The 20,234-nt window shown below is 47.4% G+C and overlaps 3 protein-coding genes across 6 annotated transcripts in view; 1 reads left to right on the plus strand and 2 right to left on the minus strand.

The window, feature by feature from the left end:
• Nucleotides 1–1,743: 1,743 nt before the first annotated feature.
• On the minus strand, nucleotides 1,744–4,145 carry ACTL7B (actin like 7B). The gene has a single exon (XM_010365600.2). The coding sequence runs from the start codon at nucleotides 3,086–3,088 to the stop codon at nucleotides 1,841–1,843; it is 1,248 nt and encodes a 415-aa protein (XP_010363902.2). The 5' UTR covers nucleotides 3,089–4,145; the 3' UTR covers nucleotides 1,744–1,840.
• A 5,622-nt stretch (nucleotides 4,146–9,767) lies between these two features.
• Nucleotides 9,768–11,248, plus strand: ACTL7A (actin like 7A). The gene has a single exon (XM_010365599.2). The coding sequence runs from the start codon at nucleotides 9,819–9,821 to the stop codon at nucleotides 11,124–11,126; it is 1,308 nt and encodes a 435-aa protein (XP_010363901.1). The 5' UTR covers nucleotides 9,768–9,818; the 3' UTR covers nucleotides 11,127–11,248.
• Nucleotides 11,249–16,441: 5,193 nt separating this feature from the next.
• The window catches only part of ELP1 (elongator complex protein 1), a 67,412-nt gene continuing 63,619 nt past the window's right edge, over nucleotides 16,442–20,234 (minus strand). For all 4 annotated transcript variants that reach the window (XM_010365596.2, XM_010365597.2, XM_030919412.1 and 1 more), the window contains one exon: nucleotides 16,442–16,990. In XM_010365596.2, the coding sequence (XP_010363898.1) occupies nucleotides 16,923–16,990 (68 nt within the window). In that variant the 3' untranslated portion in view covers nucleotides 16,442–16,922. The remainder of the gene's footprint in view (nucleotides 16,991–20,234) is intronic.

The following is a 20,234-nucleotide window of genomic DNA, read 5'->3' on the forward strand; positions in this document are numbered from 1 at the left end:
GGCTTCCAGTCAGCAACATCCCTCTACAGGAAAGAGCCCAGGTTCCATGCCTGCTGCCAAGGCCCTGCTTGACCAGGGGATTCAAACTCCAGGCTAGATGCCCAATTCTGGACAATGGGGAAGGACTAAAGAGCAGGGCCTTAAGTGATAATGACTGTGTCTGGTTCTTGCCCAAGTCTGCAGCCCCCAGCACTGGGTCCAGGACAGAGGCAGCCTCATGGGCTACCCCAAATCAGGACCCTTTGCTTAAGGTAAGAGATGACTCAGCGATATTTAAGTCTCAGCCCATCCCAGACTATGCAGCTCATGGATGTCTGATCCCATAGATGGCACCAACTGGGTCATGAACTCCATTGGAAGGTGAGGGTAGGGAAGGGAGCAGGAACCCACTCTTCTAAGTAGGCAGTTAGTCACCAGCTGAAATCTCACAAGCCTCCACAGCCTCTCCCTCAGCCCCAAAGCCAGTAAGTGGCCACCATGCCCAGCAACTTCTCCATTTACAGCATTCCAATGCATCACCACTACCTTCTCGCCACCATGAACACTTAGCTCAGACCTTCCCTCCCTATCAATGTGGTCCATTAGCTGTGTGTGATTGTCAAGGGTAGAGACTGTTCTGGTCATTTCTCAGTCCCCAGCAGTGGGCCTGGCCCACAGTAGATGCATGGTAAGTGCTTTGGGTTGCTGACTAACCATTAAGAACCATGTTCACCCTTCTGGGAATAATCTTGATGTGGATCAGGAGACCTGGGCTCGACCACTGGCATTAGGCTGGCCCTCTCCTCTCTGGTCCTCAGTTTCCCCATCTCTTTGTTTTTTTCTTTTTGGACATGGAGTCTTGCTCTGTCACTCAGGCTGCAGTGCAATGACGTGATCTCAGTTCCTCCTCCTCCTGGGGTCAAGTGATTCTCCCGCCTCAGCCTCCTGGGGAAGCTGGGATTACAGGTACCCACCACCATGCCCAGCTGATTTTTCTATTTTTAGTAGAGACAGGGTTTCATCGTGTTAGCCAGGCTGGTCTTGAACGCCTGACCTTAGGTGATCCACCTGCCTTTGGCTCCCCAGAGTGCTGGGATTACAGGTGTGAGCCACCACACCCAGCCCAGTTTCCCCATTTCTATAGCAGGGAGAGGACTCGATTTCTAAAGGACCTTCTGGTTCATCTGACATCCTCTGCGATCAGCAGCTCTGCTTTGTAACTCTGGGAAAATAGCTCCAATTTTGGTTGCGGTTGAAAGGGGTACACCCACACATGGGTAGAAATGGCGCTTCACACTCAGGAGACGCACTGGCACAGCCTTAGGCTCCCACATTGAGGGTGGCAGGCACTAGAGGGAGGTTAGGGAACCTGGAGTGATCAAGCAGTGTTAAGGTTGGGAGTACTTGTGAGCAGCAGAAACAAGAGACTGGAGTCGGACACCCAGCTGTGCGTCTCCTCCAACCTACTGCTAGGTGACCCAAGCTAGTCCCTTCATCAGAGCCAACCCCCTTAGTTGAGCGAGCGATAAGGAATGTCTGTTGGATCAGGTTTTGAACCTGGAGGTGCTAATAAAACAGGAGGCCACTTTCTAGGCCCTGAGATGATGTCACCATCATGAGGCAGGCAGAGGGGGTGGAACCAGTATGGTAGCCCCTTCCTTACAGCCCACACCTCCAGTGCAAAAGGTGCTGCCACTTCTAAGGCCGACTCCCCCCAGCCCTCTGCTATCAGATTGAAGCAAGAAACCCAGACTAGACAAGAGTCATTTCAGAGTAAAGCTTTATGTGAAATTCTGTAAATGTGTATAGAGTGGCCTGTGGCCAGCTGTGCTGGGGGCCTTGTCTGTGGAGATGCCGAGGCTCAGCACTTGCTGTAGATGGCCATGCTGCCCCGCTCCTGAAACTCTTCCTTGCTGACCCAGAGCTGTTGGAAGGCCTGCAGGGAGGCCAGGATGGAGCCGCCGGTCCACACGGAGGTCTTTCTCTCAGGAGCTGCAGCCACCGCAGGGCTGTCCCCGGGGCAGAGGAGGCTCAGCTCCCTCTGGAAGCGCTCGGGGAAACCATCCAGCATGGTGCAGCCGCCACACAGCAGCACGTTGGCGGCCATCTCCTCCTTGAAGCCCGTGTCCTGGCAGCGGCCCAGGCAGGCAGCCGTGAGCTCCGGGAGGCCCGGCTGGGTGCTGCCCGCCAGGGAGGGCTGGAAGAGCATCTCAGAGCAGCGGAAGCGCTCCTGGCCAATGGTGATGAGCTTGCCGTCCGGGAGCTCGTAGTCCACGCGCAGCTCCTCGGGGGCCAGGCTGAGCTCCTCCTCGGGCAGGAAGGCCGCATAGCAGCACTTCTTCTTGATGTGCTCTATGATGTGCAGGTGGTCGTCCGTGAATGCGTGGCCCGCCTCGTTGAGCAGCTGCATCAGGTAGTTGGTGAGGTCACCCCCAGCATAGTCGGCGCGGCTGGTCAGGCCCGGCAGCACGTCGCCCTCGGAGATGGGCACCACGTGCGAGACGCCGTGCCCGCTCTCCACCACCAGCCCCGAGGTCTTGCCGTACGAGTAGATGGACAGCAACGACTGGGACGTCACGTGCATAGCGGGGATGCCGAAGGTCTCGAACATGAGTTCTGCGTACTTCTCCCGGTTGCTGCTGGGGCTGAGCGGAGGGTCGGAGACCAGCACAGCGTGCTCCTCGGGGAGGATGTTCATGGCCGTGCGGAAGATGTACTCCCAGATGTCCTGCACACAGTCCCAGTCCACCACGACGCCGTGCTTCAGCGGGTTCACCAGCTTGAGAGGTGTCTCCGTGTTGAGCAGCTCATGGCCCACCAGGGTCCCCTTGCGGGTGTCGCCAGCGTCGGCCGCCTCGGGGCAGCGTTTTCCTACGGTGGAGGAGATGAAGTAGGTGGGCCTCGGCTCTCCCGCGTAGCCGCACTTGCAGTACTGGGAGCCCAGGTCGATGACAACCGCCTTGATCTTGCGCACCTTCCTGGGCTTCATCTTGAGCTGAGTGGCCGCACCTGTGTCCCGGAGGCCGGCGTCAGAGCCTGGCCGTGTTCCTGCCTCTCGAGGGTCACCCTGAGCCGTGCCCAGGGCCATAGGGCTGTTCCTTGTCTCCATCTGCCTCTCTCACTCCCCTTCTCACATCCACAGCCTAGAGCTCCCTGGGGAGAAATGAGACACCCACCCCCAGTAGTGCCATGGCAACCACTTGGGATTGTGATGTCACTCAGGGCTGGTCCATTCAGGCAGCGGGGGAGGGCTTGGCTTTGGCCGACTCTTGGTGTGTCACCCCCATCTCTGTAACTCAAGTTTGCTCCAGGACAGAGCACGTGTCGGGAGTTTTAGAAATCCAAGCACACTGGGGTCTCAGAGGTTTCTGCTCAACCCCCTTGCATTTCCATGCCTAACCTGCTCACTATTAGACACCTTTCCTCTTCTGCGTCTTGGTGGAGAGGGCCTAAATATTTGAGCCCCTCCAGTAAGGCGGGCACTGCACTAGGTACTTCACTTGTGTTGTTCTGCAGGTAGGCAGGGCTGAGGAAATGAGGCTCAGAATTCTAAGGACTTGCCCAAGAGCAACAGCACTTGGGGTGTTTGTACCTTAACCCAAATTCATCAAACTCCAATGCACCAGGCCCCGCTGATGGCCCCAAGAGTTCTTTCCTCCCTTCTTTCAACATTTACTGGAGTATGTGGTAGGTCCCGCCCAGTGCAGCCTGCCAGTGGTAGATGATGAAAACCCAGGCCACCAGCAGTGCCCAGTCTAGACAAGAAAATGGAATGGGTGCCGATGGGTTTGCAGGAAGAAGTCTACTTGGAGAACTCATTTGAGACCGGCAGTCAGAAGGTGCTCTGGAGAGGAGGTGATGCTTAAGTTGAATCCTGGAAGAGGTGTAGGTATTTGTCAAGTAGTTAAAAGGAGGGGAAGACATCCCAGGCAGAGAGCACAGCTTGAGCAAAGGCTCAGATGGAGGCACAGTGAAGAACTTCCCGCAGTGAAAGTGTTTGGAAAAACAGATGAAGCTAGAGAAGTCACAGAGCCAAGTAGAGAGGGCATCAAATGCCAGGAGTACGTTTAGACTAACTTGAGGAGAGCCAGGAAATCTATGAAGACTTTAAGCAGGGGAATGATCAGATTTGCCCTCTAGGAAAAATGTTAGAAAGGGCCAGGCGCAGTGGCTCATGCCTGTAATCCTATCAGCACTTTGGGAGGCCGAGGTGGGTGGATCACAAGGTCAGGAGTTCAAGACCAGCCTGGCCAAGATGGTGAAACCCCGTCTCTACTAAAAACACAAAAATTAGCCAGGCCTGGTGGCAGGTACCTGTAATCCCAGCTACTTGGGAGGCTGAGGCAGAGAATTGCTTGAACCCAGGAGGCAGAGGTTGCAGTGAGCTGAGATCACAACACTGCACTCCAGCCTGGGAGACAGAGCAAGACTCCGTCTCAAAAAAAGAAAAAAAGAAAAAGAAAGATGTTAGAAAGATCGGCATTTGGCTGTAATGTAGAGAATGGATGGGAGGGGAAAGACTAGAAGCTGAGACCTAAAATGAGGCCATTGGAGAAATTCCGATGAGACTTGAAGGTGGCCTGACCTAGGGCTGTGAGAGTGTGGAAGCGAGGAAGAGCCTGGTTCTAGAGAAATTTAGAAAGTAGAACAGAATCCAATCTGTTGTTTCCCCAACCATCCCTCACTTTAATCCAAGCTCTTACTCTGGCATTTGAGGCCTTCCCTCATGGGCTCCTGTGATGTGGGATGTGAGGCAGAGGGAAGGATGAATCCCTTACCTGTACCCAAGCAAAGAAAGATGGCTTGTCATCCAGAAAGGACCAATTCACTAGAGTGCCAAAGGGACCTGCAACTTAAGCTGCCCCTTCCCACTACAAAATCAAAAAGGCAGATTAGGGCTTTGGTGGTGAAGAGTCAAGAAAAAAAGGGGAAAAGCAGCAACCGGGCCTGACGAAGTTTTCTGGGAGAATTAAGACAAGCAGAGGTGCCCGAGGAATTGATTAGGCAACATGCATGGGAGAAAAAGAGTTAAGAAATACTGCCATGGAGAGTGTAAGAATGCATTAATGAGGAACGTGTGGGGATTTTTGTTTGCTGAATTTTTGTTTGTTTGTTTTTGAGACGGAGTTTCGCTCTTTCGCCCAGGCTGGGGCGCAGTGATGCAATCTCGGCTCACTGCAACCTCCACCTTCCAGTTTCAAGCGATTCTCCTGCCTCAGCCTCCCGAGTAGCTGGGATTACAGGCGCCTGCCACCATGCCTGGCTAATTTTTGTATTTTTAGTACAGACGGGGTTTCACCATGTTGGCCAGGCTGGTATTGAACTCCTGATCTCATGATCCACCAGCCTCGGCCTCCCAAAGTGCTGGGATTACAGGTGTGAACCACCACACCCAGCCTGCTGAATTGTTTCTTGGAACATGGCAGCATTCAACTATATCATTTGGGTAACAACTTTCTAAGGTTACAATTATGAACATTATGACCCAGAAATGCCCTGTGGTGGGATCATGAAATCACAGAAGCTGAGGATTGGACCCTTCAGTTCCCTCTAGAACATCCCATCCAGTAGTCTGACATGGACAGCTCACCCCATTTTGGCCAGCCATGAGTGATAAACGTTTTGTCACACTGGATTGGCATGCGTACTTCTCTGAAGCCATTAATTGGTCTTGCGTCTACTCTTGAAGTTCTACAGGGCAAGCAAATTCTTCCTCGACAACTCTTAAGCTAGTTAAAGGCAGTGCCCATGGACTGCCAGAGACTACTTTTTATCCATTCCTTACGGAAAGGCAGTACAGAGCAGAGGGAAGACCAAGGAACTGGAATCCAAAGACCTGGGTTCAAACACAGATTTATTATTTATAATCTGTATGACTTTGTGTAAACTACTTGAAATGTTGTTTGAATGTGATTACCATATTGCTATGTCCCCTCGCCAATTTGACCCGTATCCATGGCCTCCAGGTTTCTGCCTTGAGCTGCTAAGTGGATGGTGGTACCACACACACACACACGGAATGCAGGGGGAGGAAGGGAAGGCATGTGCAGGGAGAGAATGAGCTCCATCTGGGGCATGCTGCCTTAGAGGTGCCCAAAGGCCACTAGGCTGTGGGACACTGGGCTGGAGCACGTGGAAGGGGAAGCATCCGGATCCAGATTTGCCTGCTCAGTAGCACATCTCCCCCTGAAGACAGCTCCTCTCCCTTCCACTTCAGAGAAATGGGCACAGTCTTGGGACCTGAGTGTCTACACTGGGGTCTGAGCTGTGAGAAAGCAGCTCAAAGTGCCTGTTTGGCAAGGATCTTCTTTGTTGGGAGCTCCTGACTCAGGGTTTTCCAGCATATTCAAGAGTTGGAAAGGCTGTGGTGGGCTCCAATAATTTTTAAGAAAAACTACAGGTGATTCATGAGAAGAAACGCCATGCCAGATTTTCTTTTTTTCCCTCCCATAGCTGCTAAACTTCCAGGGGCCTGGCTCACCTCTCCTCCAAAGGTCAAGGGTGGGTAGTGTCTCAAAAACTGAAGCCAGGAGCCAGGATGCACCTCAGGGAGAAGTGTGTTCTTTAATCTCACCTTTCCATGTTCTCTCCCTCCACTATAGAAGAGAACCCCAGGGTTGGCCAGGTGTGGTGGCTCACACCTGTAATCCCAGCACTTTGGGAGGCCGAGGTAGGCAGATCACAAGGTCAGGAGATCGAGATCATCCTGGCTAACACGGTGAAACCCCGTCTCTACTAAAAATATAAAAAATTAGCCAGGCGTGGTGGCGGGCGCCTGTAGTCCCAGCTACTCGGGAGGCTGAGGCAGGAGAATGGCATGAACCCAGGGGGCAGAGCCTGCAATGAGCAAAGACCCCGTCACTGCACTCCAGCTTGGGCAACAGAGCGAGACTCTGTCTCAAAAAAAAAAAAAAAAAGGTTGACCCCAGGGTTGCTTTCAAAAAGGGGTCATCCCATGGTTTTTTTGATCTTGAGCCAGAGGACTAAAAGTAGGTGTGATCCCATTAGAAAATGTGGCCCAACATATTTTGAGCAATATAGGGTGCCTCTCCCTAGAGGGACCTCACTAGGGACCCCAGGGAGCCCACACAGACCTGAGCTGATGACAGTTGTGGGGGGTTGTGTGCTAGGCAGTGGAGGTTTGGGGCACGGTGTCAACAGTCTCTGCATTCTTCCATCATTACCGCTAACCGTGTGCTGATCCACAGAGGGAGAGAAGAGGCACAGAGGGTAACAGGAAGCTTAGGGGAACCAGGGTTTTGATTAGGAGTACCCAACAGGTGAAACTGAGAGGTGAAGAAAAGGAGGGCAAGTGTTTCGTTGGCTTTTGCTCAGAGAATGTGAGGGGAATCCCTATGTTCAAGGACCTTACAGACTAGATAGAATAACTGCCTTATGCTAAGGCATCACCTCTTCCACACACAAATGCAGAAAGGGCAATGACAGATGATAGATGGGCAAGCCTAGGCAGCCCAGGTAGAGCAAATGAGTCAGAGCATGTCAGGCTTGGAGTGTATTAGTGAAGAGGGAGGCACAGGACAGGTGAAAGGGTCCTCCAAAGGTGTCCACATCTTAATCCCTGGGACCTGTGAGTGTATTAACTTTCATGCCAAAAGGGATTCTGTGGATGGGATTAAATGAAGGAATTTGAGATGGGGAGAGTATCCTGGATGGCCTGGGTGGGGCCAATGTAATCACAAGGGTCCTTATATGGGGGATACAGGAGGGCCAAGGGCAGAGAAACAGATGTGACAATGATAGCTGTAGTCTGAGACTCTCAGTCTTTTAAGATGGAGGAAGGGACATGAGCCAAGGAACACAGGTGGCCTCTAGGAGCTGGAGAAGGGAAGAGGAAGTATTGTCTCCTACACCTCCAGAAGGAATACAGCCCTAAAAGAACCTTAATTGTAGTCTACTAAGAAGAATTATGAACTTCTGACCTCCAAAACAGTAAGATAGTAACTGTGAGTTGCTTTAAGCCACTACATCCACGGTAATTTGTTACAGCAGAAACAGGAAGCTAATATAGGCTCTTCTAGGAGTCCAGGTTAGTCAAAAGGTACCAAGCAGCTATAGATTTCTCAAAATTCAAGTAGGGTTTGGGGAGAAAAAAAATGGAGGGTTTTAAATTACATATGCCTTTGGTTACCATATACAGCACTTTTGAAATAAAGTCAAACAATCTGAGTTGTCCATGCAAATCCCTGAACAGCAGAGGCAATTAAACTGTTTTTCAGGCAGCCAGGTATCGAAAGTACTTTCCTATTTTGCCTTCAAAATCCCATGCCAATATCTCACCCACTAACCAATGAAGCAAGAAACTGAGATTCGTCCTTGGGATGACACCTTGCTGCCCCCATCAGATAGTCACAAACCTCATGAGACTGGACTTGGTCCTTTTCTTCTCTCATAGCCCAAAGGAACTGAAAGAAGGACCTATAGCCTCTCTAAAGGAGAAAGCCCATTATTGTGGTGACTGCCTCTTTTATGAAGGGCTGGGATCAGGTTCAAGGTGTAGCATCACATAAGGCTGGATTCTGCCCTGAGTGTGGCAGGCATCCACACCAATGTGTCCAGCTTCAGAAATGGCATGCAAGATGGTGGCCAAGCAGCCTGAGAGATGCATACTAGGTCCCATCAAGCTGTGTCCCAGCACATCCTGGGGAGGAAGCCACAGTCAGGAGAGCTTGGCTACTCCTGGCTGGATATCCTTGGATGAGCTACGCACCTACAAGCCTCAGTGTTGTCAGAGGGAATTTTTAGGGTCTAATTTCACTGCCTAGCCAATGACCCTGATGAAGGCACAGTAAGTGTACAAATGTATATCCAAAAATAATTCCTCTTAAGGTTGTTCTAAGTGTCACCCTTAGTGCCCTTGACATAGTCACCATAGCAGCAAAGGATCCCGCTAACATCTAAATCAGATGGTGTCGGTGCTCTGCATCAAATCCTCTAGTGCTTTCTGACCTTATCCATGATCCTCGCATTGGCCTATGAGGCCTACCGTGAGCTGCTCACCTTCCCCCACCCCATCTCATCTAATTTTCCTTACTCCTTTCATGCCAGCCACATTTGTCTTCCTGCTCCTCCTCTAACTCAAGAGGTCAGCAAACTTTTTAAGGGCCAGTCAATACTTACTTTCATTCAGCTTTTTGGGCAATACAGTCTTCAAAGCCATGACTCAGCTCTACTGCTGTACTGCAAAGGCAGCCATGGACGATACAAACATGAATGAGCACGGCTGTATTCCAATCCAACAAGCTGGGGACCGGACTGGACTGCAGCCTGCTGACCCCTGATCCAACTCTTCACATATCTGCCTCCAGTCCCCCGCACCTGCTGTTCCCCTGACAAACACGTGGCTCTCTCCCTCACTTCCTGCAGGTCTTCATTCAAACGTCACCCTCTCAGGAAGCTCTGCCAAAGCCACACTAGCACTGCCACCCTGCTTTTGCTCTTAATGCTCATTTTGGTTATTGTCTGTCACCCCCACCGCCCACCAACTAGAATAAGGGATTTTGTCTGTTTTTTTTTTTTTCACCACCGAATTCCCAGCCGCCTTGTATATAGCAGACACTCAAGAAATATTAATTAATTGAATAAATCAGTCTTGTTACAAAATTTAGGAAAAGGGGAGCCATTTCAAAAACAATATCCCAAATGTACCCTAACACAGGATAAGCGTTTGCAACATCTAGAAAGCCCAGGTCACCAGATTACATCATAATTAGTGATGTCATTGTTGGGAAAATTCTCAGGGTATCCTCTGATGTAGGCCTTTCAGGCCTTGAATCCAGTGGGACTGAGAACTTTCTAAGAGTGGTGCGGCTCTTGACAACATGTGGGCTCCACCGGCAGCAATCATGGGGGATGGGCCTGCCAAGAAGGTGGGTAACCAGGCCCCCCTGCAGACACAGGCCCTCCAGACTGCCTCTTTAAGGGATGGTCCGGCAAAGCGGGCCGTGTGGGTCCGCCGCAGGAGTTCAGAGCCACAAGAACCTACTGAATCAAAGGCAGCCAAGGAGAGGCCCAAGCAGGAGGTGACCAAAGCAGTGGTCGTGGACCTGGGCACTGGCTACTGTAAATGTGGCTTTGCCGGCCTGCCAAGACCCACCCACAAGATCTCAACAATGGTGGGCAAGCCCTACATGGAGACCGCCAAGACTGGGGATAATCGCAAGGAGACATTTGTGGGACAGGAACTCAACAACACAAACGTTCATCTCAAGCTGGTTAACCCTCTGCGACATGGCATCATCGTGGACTGGGATACAGTGCAGGATATCTGGGAATATCTCTTCCGACAAGAGATGAAGATCGCCCCGGAGGAGCATGCGGTCTTGGTTTCAGACCCACCGCTGAGCCCACACACCAACAGAGAGAAATATGCTGAAATGCTGTTTGAAGCCTTCAACACTCCTGCGATGCACATCGCCTACCAGTCGCGCCTGTCCATGTACGCCTATGGAAGGACCTCCGGCCTGGTGGTGGAGGTTGGCCATGGCGTGTCCTACGTGGTCCCCATCTACGAGGGTTATCCTTTGCCCAGCATCACCGGAAGGCTGGACTACGCAGGCTCTGACCTGACAGCCTACCTGCTAGGCCTGCTGAACAGTGCAGGGAACGAATTCACCCAGGACCAGATGGGCATCGTGGAGGACATCAAGAAGAAATGCTGCTTTGTGGCCCTGGATCCCACGGAGGAGAAGAAAGTCCCTCTCAGTGAGCATACGATCCGCTACGTGCTGCCGGATGGGAAGGAGATTCAGCTGTGCCAGGAACGGTTCCTCTGCTCAGAGATGTTCTTCAAGCCGTCTCTCATCAAGTCCATGCAGCTGGGCCTCCACACCCAGACTGTGTCCTGCCTTAACAAGTGTGACATCGCCCTCAAACGGGACCTCATGGGGAACATCCTGCTGTGTGGGGGCAGCACGATGCTCAGTGGCTTCCCTAACCGTCTGCAGAAGGAGCTAAGTAGCATGTGTCCCAATGACACCCCGCAGGTAAACGTGCTGCCTGAGAGAGACAGTGCCGTGTGGACCGGTGGCTCCATCCTGGCCTCACTTCAGGGTTTCCAACCACTGTGGGTCCACCGCTTTGAGTACGAGGAACATGGGCCTTTCTTCCTCTACAGAAGGTGCTTCTGAATGGCGATGAGGATGGCCACTGCACTGGCAGTGCATACCCTCAGCGGGGTGGGCGCACTCCTACACACAGGGGGTGGAGCCAGTGCTTATTCCTGTAGCATTAAACACCCCTCATATGCCCCTCCTCAGTGTGTTTCTCTACTTCCTGACTTCATGAGAACAACTTCACACATGCGGCATCTGCCTTAAAATATACATTTCCTAAAACAAAAGCAGGAGTAGGGGGAGGATGAACAAAAAAGGACATGCATTGTATGTGGATTGCTTAAACATTCACTTGCTCTAAAATTAGGCTGCCCCTTATTTTGTGCATTCCCCACTTTAGGAACTACTTTATGATTAAACTCTGCGTGGAGGGGGGAGTGCAATGAAGATTAGAGAGTAAATGCTGTTGGGGCATATAAGCAGTTCCCTTTCCATAAATGCACAGTGCAACCTCCCACAAGGTATCAGTGTCCATTTCACACTTCATCAGCAACCTGGACGGACTGGAAAGAGCTGGCAAAGCTGTCTGAGCCCTGCTTTAACAGGAGTTTCTTTTAGTTCCAACAGTCATTTATTGAGACGTATCTCAATACCAGTTCTTACTAAGCCATCACGGCGACTGGCTGCTGAAGCCTAGCATATTACAAGCAAGGCATATGTATGTGCCTTAAAGGGCAACTCTTCAGAGAACAAGTGCCATACAGATTTCCCTTTTTAAAAACCGAAGTAAGATTGATCTTGGGCTATCAGCAGAGAGGTTAGGGATTGAAGCTACAGTCATTCTCTAGACACTTCAAGTAGTAGCTGACCATCTCCCAGCAGACTGGATTCTCCATCAGCCTAAAACACACACAGTTGGAGTCTGGGATGTGCCCAGGAGAGAGGCTGCTGGTTTTGGGGCTGATGGTATAGGTCTGTGGGAGGCTGCCCTATGTGGGTCATTCTAACCCAACTGGGGAGCCCAAAGAAATACAGAGACCCTCAGTAGCCAGGGAAGCCCTTCCAGGGCCCAGCGAACTCTATGGTGTTCCTGCAGGGGGAGTTTGTAATATGAGCACTTTAAATTGGAGATTCTTTACAAAAGAGCCCCCAGTACATTCTCTGTCCTGTCTTTAAAGTTCAGAATCTGAACACTAGTGGGTGCATAAAACAGTAGACGGAACATGGGCTCTGGACTCTGTGGTTTGAAACACTATTTTGCTACCACCTAGGTGTGTGACTTGAGTCTGTTTGCCTGCAAAACTGTGTATGAATGCCTACCTCACACAGCTGATTTGGAAAACAGTGAAAGACATCTGAATACCAATACTAGACTCCTGGAGGTGCTCACAACAGCTAGCTAGTATCTTTAAGTTTCTGCCTCTTATGCAGAAGGCCAAAAGTCTCTCACTATAGTCCTTAGTCACACAGGCACTCAAAGGCACGCATTCGGCATTTAGAGGAGAGCTGGCACCTCCACCATCTCCAGGGAGAAGCCCTCCAGAGCCGCCCTCACAGGTTCCAGGTTTGCCTACACAGCCTTGAAAGGCCTAAAGTACCTGACCCTGGATCCAGGTCTGGTGAGTAAGAGTATCTGGCTGGTACCGGCCGAGAGAGCCACAGAGGGGCATGTGAGGTTCCCATGGTTCAGCACCGATGACTAAGCCTTATGCTGGACTGTCAAGGAATCAGGAGTTGGGGACACTGACCTGAGAGAGAGGGACATCTTTACCTCAGTTTCTGCCCAAACCGCTCTACTGTCAACCCATGATCATTCACTGATGTGCAAGCTGAAGTCTGGTTATTTTTTATTTTTTATTTTTTTTGAGACGGAGTCTCGCTCTGTCGCCCAGGCTGGAGTGCAGTGGCCGGATCTCAGCTCACTGCAAGCTCCACCTCCCGGGTTTACACCATTCTCCTGCCTCAGCCTCCCAAGTACCTGGGACTACAGGCACCCGCCACCTCGCCTGGCTAGTTTTTTGTATTTTTTAGTAGAGATGGGGTTTCACCGTGTTAGCCAGGATGGTCTCGATCTCCTGACCTCGTGAGCCGCCCGTCTCGGCCTCCCAAAGTGCTGGGATTACAGGCTTGAGCCACTGCGCCCGGCCGTCTGGTTAGTTCTTAACCTTTGGACCTCTTTGGCAGGGTGGTAAACCCATAAACCTCTTCTTAGAATAATGTTTTTAAATGCGTAAAATAAAGTGTATGATTACAGAGAAAACCTATCATACAGAGATATGCTCTATCTACCGATCCCTTCGGGATGTATGAACCCCACGTCACAGATCCCTAAAGAGGCAAGGGTCTTAATGAAGAGGAGAGCTGGGAGGTGGTTCTGGAGGATGGGCGTCTCCAGGCCTTCCTAGGCCTCAATGTTCACTTTTAAATGAAAAAATACCAATTGAAGGCTGAGCAATTGTGCAGTCTTTTTCAAAGCACTTTACGAATGTTCTCACTTGATCCTCCCAAGTATGCCCTCGTAGAAAAAGAGAATTTCTTCATAAAAAAGCGATAGTTTTACTAAGTATTTGGAAGTTACCTTAGCACAGTAGTTCTCAAGTGGGGGCAACTTTGGCCTGTAGCGGACATTTAATAACATCTAAAGATATTTGTGGCTGTCATAACAGGGGTGGGAGTGTGTACTACTGGCATCTAGGGGTTAGAGACCAGGGAAGTCGTTAAACATCTTACAATGTGCAGGGAAGCACCTCCTAACACCCAAAGAAAGAATGACATGAACCAAAATGACAACAGTGCCATTGAGAAACTCTGCTTAGCTTGATGGGTACACACAAGATGGAAGAAAAGCAAGGCTCAGTGAGATTAAGTGACTTTGTCCAAGACTGCTAAAAGGGTTGGACACATGGCCCAAAGCCTTGTTCTTTCCTTTATACCAACCCAGTAACTGTTGTTCTTAAAGGTCTGGGGACTTTAGAGCCAATAGGAATAGTGGTGGAGCAGCCCAGTGCAGGCACAGGCAAGGGCCCAGGGAGCACAGAGAACACAGAAGCACGAGAATCCAAAGCAGGCCTTCAGCACTGCCAAATGTTACCAAATTAGCCTTGCCTTATCTCCAGCCTCGTGAATATGCACAGCTACCTAGCTCCTAAGATTTATTTGCAGCCAGTTACTAATAAATATGACAAACAAGAAAGAACAGCCAAAGACTCCCCAGGGCTTGTCCAGGCGGTGCTTCTAGAGAATATGGGAGTACAATAACCAGCACAAGAAGAAGAACAAATCTAATTTTGCTTCTCAAATTTGCAGTCACCTTAGGTTACTAAGCATCATCAGTTTTACATATTTTTAAAAACACCCTCTTCAGTTATTGCTATGACAAATCTCTCAAATGTGTATATATACATGCATATATAATTAAATTTAATTTAAAATATGCAGCAGGGCTAAGAAATTGCACCAAGCTACATCCATAAAGGCATATAAAAATTGCTCCTAAGTTTTTTTTTTTTTTTTTTTTTGAGACAGAGTCTCGTTCTTGTCCCATCCAGACTGGAGTACAGTAGCATGATCTTGGCTCACTGCGACCTCTACCTTCCCAGGTTCAAGTGATTCTCCTGCCTCAGCCTCCCAAGTAGCTGGGATCACAGGTGCCCGCCACCACGCCTGGCTAATTTTTTTTGTATTTTTAGTAGAGATGGGATTTCACCATGTTGGCTAGGCTGGTCTCAAACTCCTGACCTTGTAATCCACCTGCCTCAGCCTCCCAAAGTGCTGGGATTACAGGTGTGATCCACTGTAGTCGGCCTCAGTTTTTTAAAAAGCATAAATTTAAAATGCACTTTGAACTGAAGAAGACAGTCTTCTGCAAGTTCCCTCTTGAAGTTTAGAGCATCTGAGCAAAGCTATCTGACTCATTGGAACCAAGAAAAGTGAAGGTTTCACCTTACTGCGGCATGAACTTGCTTTGGGACAGAATCCAAATTTATGTACTCTTTGCTAAAACTTGACAGAATCTTGCCCCCAAATTAAGCATTCAACACTCAGAGGAGTTCTCTCCTTTGCTCATACACTCAGTTTGCCCCCATGAATTCTTCTTGGCTTTGCCTCAATTTGGAAGGTCTCCTCCTGCCTGCTTCTTCTAAAAATGAACAAAATTCAATCCTGCTCAGATGACAGAAACAGTAATTGATACTAATTTGCATTCAAACAAATTATTTCTTGCTGCTTCAGTACATTATTTAAGGAAACTGAATGTCCAGGAAAATTCACACCATTATCAATGAACACATTTACTTCTATTTCCAATCTATCAGCATGGGTCCCTTTATAATTATCCAAAGCAAGAGCACTATAATATATTCAAATATAAGTTACCATGCTTATTTACCCATGCCAAAGAGTGGCTACAAAGTACTTGCAGCCTTTCAATATTGGGCACTTAATTACAGCAAATCCATATAAGTCAAAAAGTAGATTTCAAAAGCAAAGTATATCTTCTTCCTCTTCTTTTTAAAAACTATTATTTTGTGAAAATGTTTAAACATACAGAAAAGTTGAATTTTACAGTGAATACTCCTAGATTGATTCTATAGTTGACACCTTGCTATACTGGGAAAGGCTTCTTAAATTACAATTTTGGCCATATCACTTCTTTGAGGATCAAAAGCAGCATTTCCTGTTTGTTTATGTACAGTGCTGTGGTTTGGGCATTTGTTTCCCTAAACCTCATGTTGACATGTGATCACCAATGTTGGAAGTGGGGCCCAGTGGGAGGTGTTTTGGTCACGGGGGCAGATTCTACGTGAATGGTTTGGTTCCATCCTCATGGTAATGAGTGAGTTTTCACTCTATTAGTTCCTTTGAAAGCTGGTTGTTTAGAGACACAAACGGACTAAGATATACAGTAAGGAAGGTCTGGTTCTGATATTTAAAACATGGAAGAATTTTTAATTAGAATGAAGTGGGCGTTTTCTAGACTCACCATAAAAATAAAATATTCTCATTTTGAGACAGTTTTTTCTGGTGGGGGGTGGGGTGGAGAATTGAGTAAAAGAGAAGTCAGTAAAGTACCATAAAGAAAAATAAATGAAGTGGCCTAGACACTAACAAAAATATCTGAGTTAAAGAAACAGCATTTGGAGAACAGAGAATAATTCACAACCATGCATGCCATACAATGCACACTGATCACTCATACCAAACGTGCATGACACTGTTTAGAAATTCTAATCTGTTCCAGCTCTAACATTGCTAACTCTCTAGCAGAAAATACACAGGCAGTAAAACAGTCCCCATAGACATTGTAATTATAGGAGGCTCAGCCCAATTATAACTGAAAGCACATGACCTGGTAACATGTTACAAAATAACAGCTGTCAGCAAAGGAGGGCTTATAATTTCAAAGGATACTTTTTATTCTGCTTTAGTTTAAGGTGACAAGAAGCCATTTAAGTGATTACACTTGACCAAATGTAGCACTAACAGCCATTGTAATCTTCTCCTCCAATAAAGTAAGACAATTTAGAAACATTATTTTACTTGTCTTCACACTTTTGAGGTAGAAACCATGAAACATTAATCTCATGATTACCATAATTATGCTCTCAAAAACAGCCCAAGTGAAAGAACAATCATTCTCACAAAATGATGCCATAATGGTTAAAGCTTAATGTCTTGCTAATGATTAAGATGTATACACAAAATAAAATAGAATTGCTTGTTGTCTGCTGAAGTTCTTGGCAAGGCTAAGGTAAGTTATCATTTTACTCTTTCCGGTTCTCAACAGACAGGCCTCAAAGAGCAAGGGATGGTAGGACAACAGGAATTAGTGGCAATGGTCTTCTCTGTTGGATCCCTTCTAACTGTGGTCACTCAGTCTAGCAGGCTCAGCTTCCACTGGGTTCTTTTGTTGATCTTTGGTGGTATAAAAAGCTCAGCATCTAAAAGTAAGAAAGGAAGGGAAAATGTGACAGACATAGCCTTGTTGGAGGGCGCTGAGGCAGTAACTCCAAACTAAACAAACTAGGCAGGTGGGGTTTATAGCAATAAGACCATCAGAGCCAGAGTTAATGTGTCTGCTACCCCTGCAACCTCCAGGTCAGAGCAACACAGCCTGGACGTCCTGCCCTGAGAGGAGGGACTGCATTTCAACCTCAGGCATGCTCACTCAGTGATTCAAAGTGGAAGAATGTTCTGTATTTCAAACTGGTGGGAGGGGTGGTGGCAGCAGTTACATGGCTGTATATATTTATTAAAACTTATCAAGTCGTACACCTGAAATCTCTGCATTTCACTATATATAAAGTCTATCTCAATTTTTAAGGAATAGCAAAATGTGGTAGCACATATTCAGTAAGTGAAGTTAATGGACAGAAACTATGATGAAACTTCGACAAACATGTCGATCAATAAAGATGCCCTTGCTTTAAAAAAAGTAAATGGAGAGAGAGGGTTAGGAAAAGATTCTGTCATTGTGACCTAAAACTCCCAGGCACTCTTTCACTTAGATTTGTTAGGTCTCTCTTTTCTAACTAGGAATCATATACTGGAAGCAGAGATATGAGAAAATATGTATATATAAGGATTTTCTTTTTCAGCATTATTTATGATAAACTTCCAGCAGCAAATCTGTACATATGAGCCATGCAGGCATGACAAATTATAGTTGATCCTTGAAGGGAGGTTATGGGTGTGGACCCCTGCTGCACAGTCAAAAATCTGCATATACCATTTTTTTTTTCTTTTTTTGAGACAGGGTCTCCTTCTGTTGCCCAGGTTGGAGTGCAGTGGCACAATCATGGCTCACTGCAGCCTTGACACCCCAGGTTCACGTGACTCACCTCAGCCACCCAAGTAGCTGGGACTACAAGTGTGCACCACCATACCTGGCTAATTTTTGTAGAGACGAGGTTTCACCATGTGGCCCAGGCTACTCTCAAAACTCCTGGTCTCGTTCCATCCACCTCAGCCTCCCAAAGTGCTGGGATTACAGGTGTGAGCCACCACACCTGGCCCCATGTTTAACTTCTGAATCTCCAAAACTCAAGTACTAATAGCTTACTGTTGTCCGGTAGCATATTGGCAACATAAAAAGTCAGTTAACAAATGTTTTGTATGTTATGTGTATTATATACTATATTCCTACAATAAAGTAAGCTAGAGAAAATATTAAGAAAACGATATTTACTATTCTTTAAGTGGAAGTGGATCATCATAAAGGTCTTCATCTTTGTCATCTTCACATTGAGTAGGCTGAAGTGGAGGAGGAAATAGTGGGGTTGGTCTTGCTGTCTCAGGGGCGGTAGAGATGAAACAGGTAGGGGAGGTTAAAGAGGAGACAACAGAGGTGGGCACACTCAGTTACTAACTTCACAGAAATACACCATAATTTCTGATGTTTTTGCTTTTCATGTCTCTAAGGTACCAATCCTTCCACAGTTTCTTTTAGTTTCAGTGCCCATATTATAGAATCATCTATGTTGTAGAAGAAGCCAAAGGCAGTCTTGAATAATTGGAATCTTTGGAACAAATGTCAATTTATTTTCTGGCACTGCTTCTTCTATGTCATCTTCCTCATTGTCTGGCATTGGTTTGGAAGCACTCGTCTCCATCAAGTCATCTTCTGTTAATTCCTCTGGTGTGATGTCTATCACCTCTTGAATTTCTCCAAAACCCCTATCTTGACATCCTTCATGCATCACTTTTTTTTTTTTTTTTTTGCCAGATCCACAGTCTCTTTCATGATTTCCTTGATAGGCTGTCATAAATCCTGTGAAGTCATGCACATCTGGACACAGTTTTCTCTAGCAGGAATTTATTGTCTTGGGCTTGATGGTTTTCACAGCTTTTCCTATAACAATGATGGCATCATTGATGGTGTAACTCTTCTAGACTTTCATGTTCTAGCAAGGTTCTTTTCCGTACATTTGACAATCCTTTCCATAGAGTACTGTTTGTAATGAGCCTTAAAGGTCCTTATGACCCCTTGATCTAGAGGCTGAATTAGAGATGTGTGTTTGGGGGCAAGTAGATCACTTCAACGTCTTCAGTGTTGAACTCATGGGGTTTGGGGTGGCCTGGGGCATTCTCCAGTATCAAAAGAACTTTAAAAGGCAGTCCCCTTACTGGCAAGATACTACTTAACTTCAGGGACAAATCGACAAAGGAACCAATCCAGAAACAGTGTTCTCCTTGTCCAAGCCTTCTTGTTGTATGGTACAACCAAAAGCCTGGCAGCTGGTGTTAATAATCTTTTCCCTTCCAGGCTCAGGGGTTAGCAGCTTTACAGATAAGAGCAGTCCTGATCATAAACCTGACTGCCTTTGCTGCTGCCCCCTGGACGGCAGGAGCTGCTTTTCCTGTTATCTTGGTATTTGTAAAGCCAAAGCTCTTTCTAAAATTATCAAACTATCCTTTGCTGGCATTAAATTCTTCAGCTTTAGATCCTTCATCTTTTTGCTTTAAGTTCTCATACAATGTGCTTTTTCTCAAATCATATTAGTTGTATAGAAATGCCTTTCTCATAGCAATCCTGCACCCACATAAAAGCTGCATTTTCAATACAAGATAAAAAGGTCTTTTACAAAAAGTACAAGGTTTTCATCCCTGCTGGCATAGCTGCAGTGACAGCTTCATGAATTTCCTTTTCTTTTACAATCGTCCTGGCACTGGGTTCATCTATCTTGAAATGGTGGGCAACCACAGCTGCAGACCTCAATCTATAGTACGTATTGAGCAAGTCAACTTTTTCTTGTAATGTCATGACTTTTCTCTGCTTCCTGGAAGCATCACTTGTGGTACTTCCTATAGGTCTCATGGTGTTATTTAAGGTTTACGATATTACATTAAACATGATAAAAAAAATACACAAGAACACAAGAGATCACTTTTCGCTGCCATATGCAATTAATGGAGACTGTCACGTGCTGCTCATGTGGACATGATTAGTGGCACACGGCATTTTAAGCAGATATTGGTGACACTTGAGCTCACCCACCACAATAGCAACAGGAGGTAGCTACAAAATTATTACAGTAGTGCAGTATATACTGCAGTTAATTTTATGCAGTTATGATTTAATACTACATCTTTATGTTTGTTTAATTTCTCTCCACTAAATGGTGCCATAAAGATAAAAGAATATCAATACTGGAAAAAGGTTAAATAAATTCACTGTCAACAAGG

This window comes from Rhinopithecus roxellana, chromosome 16 (genome assembly GCF_007565055.1).
Source record: "Rhinopithecus roxellana isolate Shanxi Qingling chromosome 16, ASM756505v1, whole genome shotgun sequence".
In the NCBI taxonomy this organism is placed as follows: domain Eukaryota; kingdom Metazoa; phylum Chordata; class Mammalia; order Primates; family Cercopithecidae; genus Rhinopithecus; species Rhinopithecus roxellana.

Excerpts from the sequence above, each read along its gene's own strand:
- ACTL7A (XM_010365599.2), top strand. The coding sequence starts at position 9,819 with ATGTGGGCTCCACCGGCAGCAATCATGGGGGATGGGCCTGCCAAGAAG.
- ACTL7B (XM_010365600.2), bottom strand. The coding sequence starts at position 3,088 with ATGGAGACAAGGAACAGCCCTATGGCCCTGGGCACGGCTCAGGGTGAC.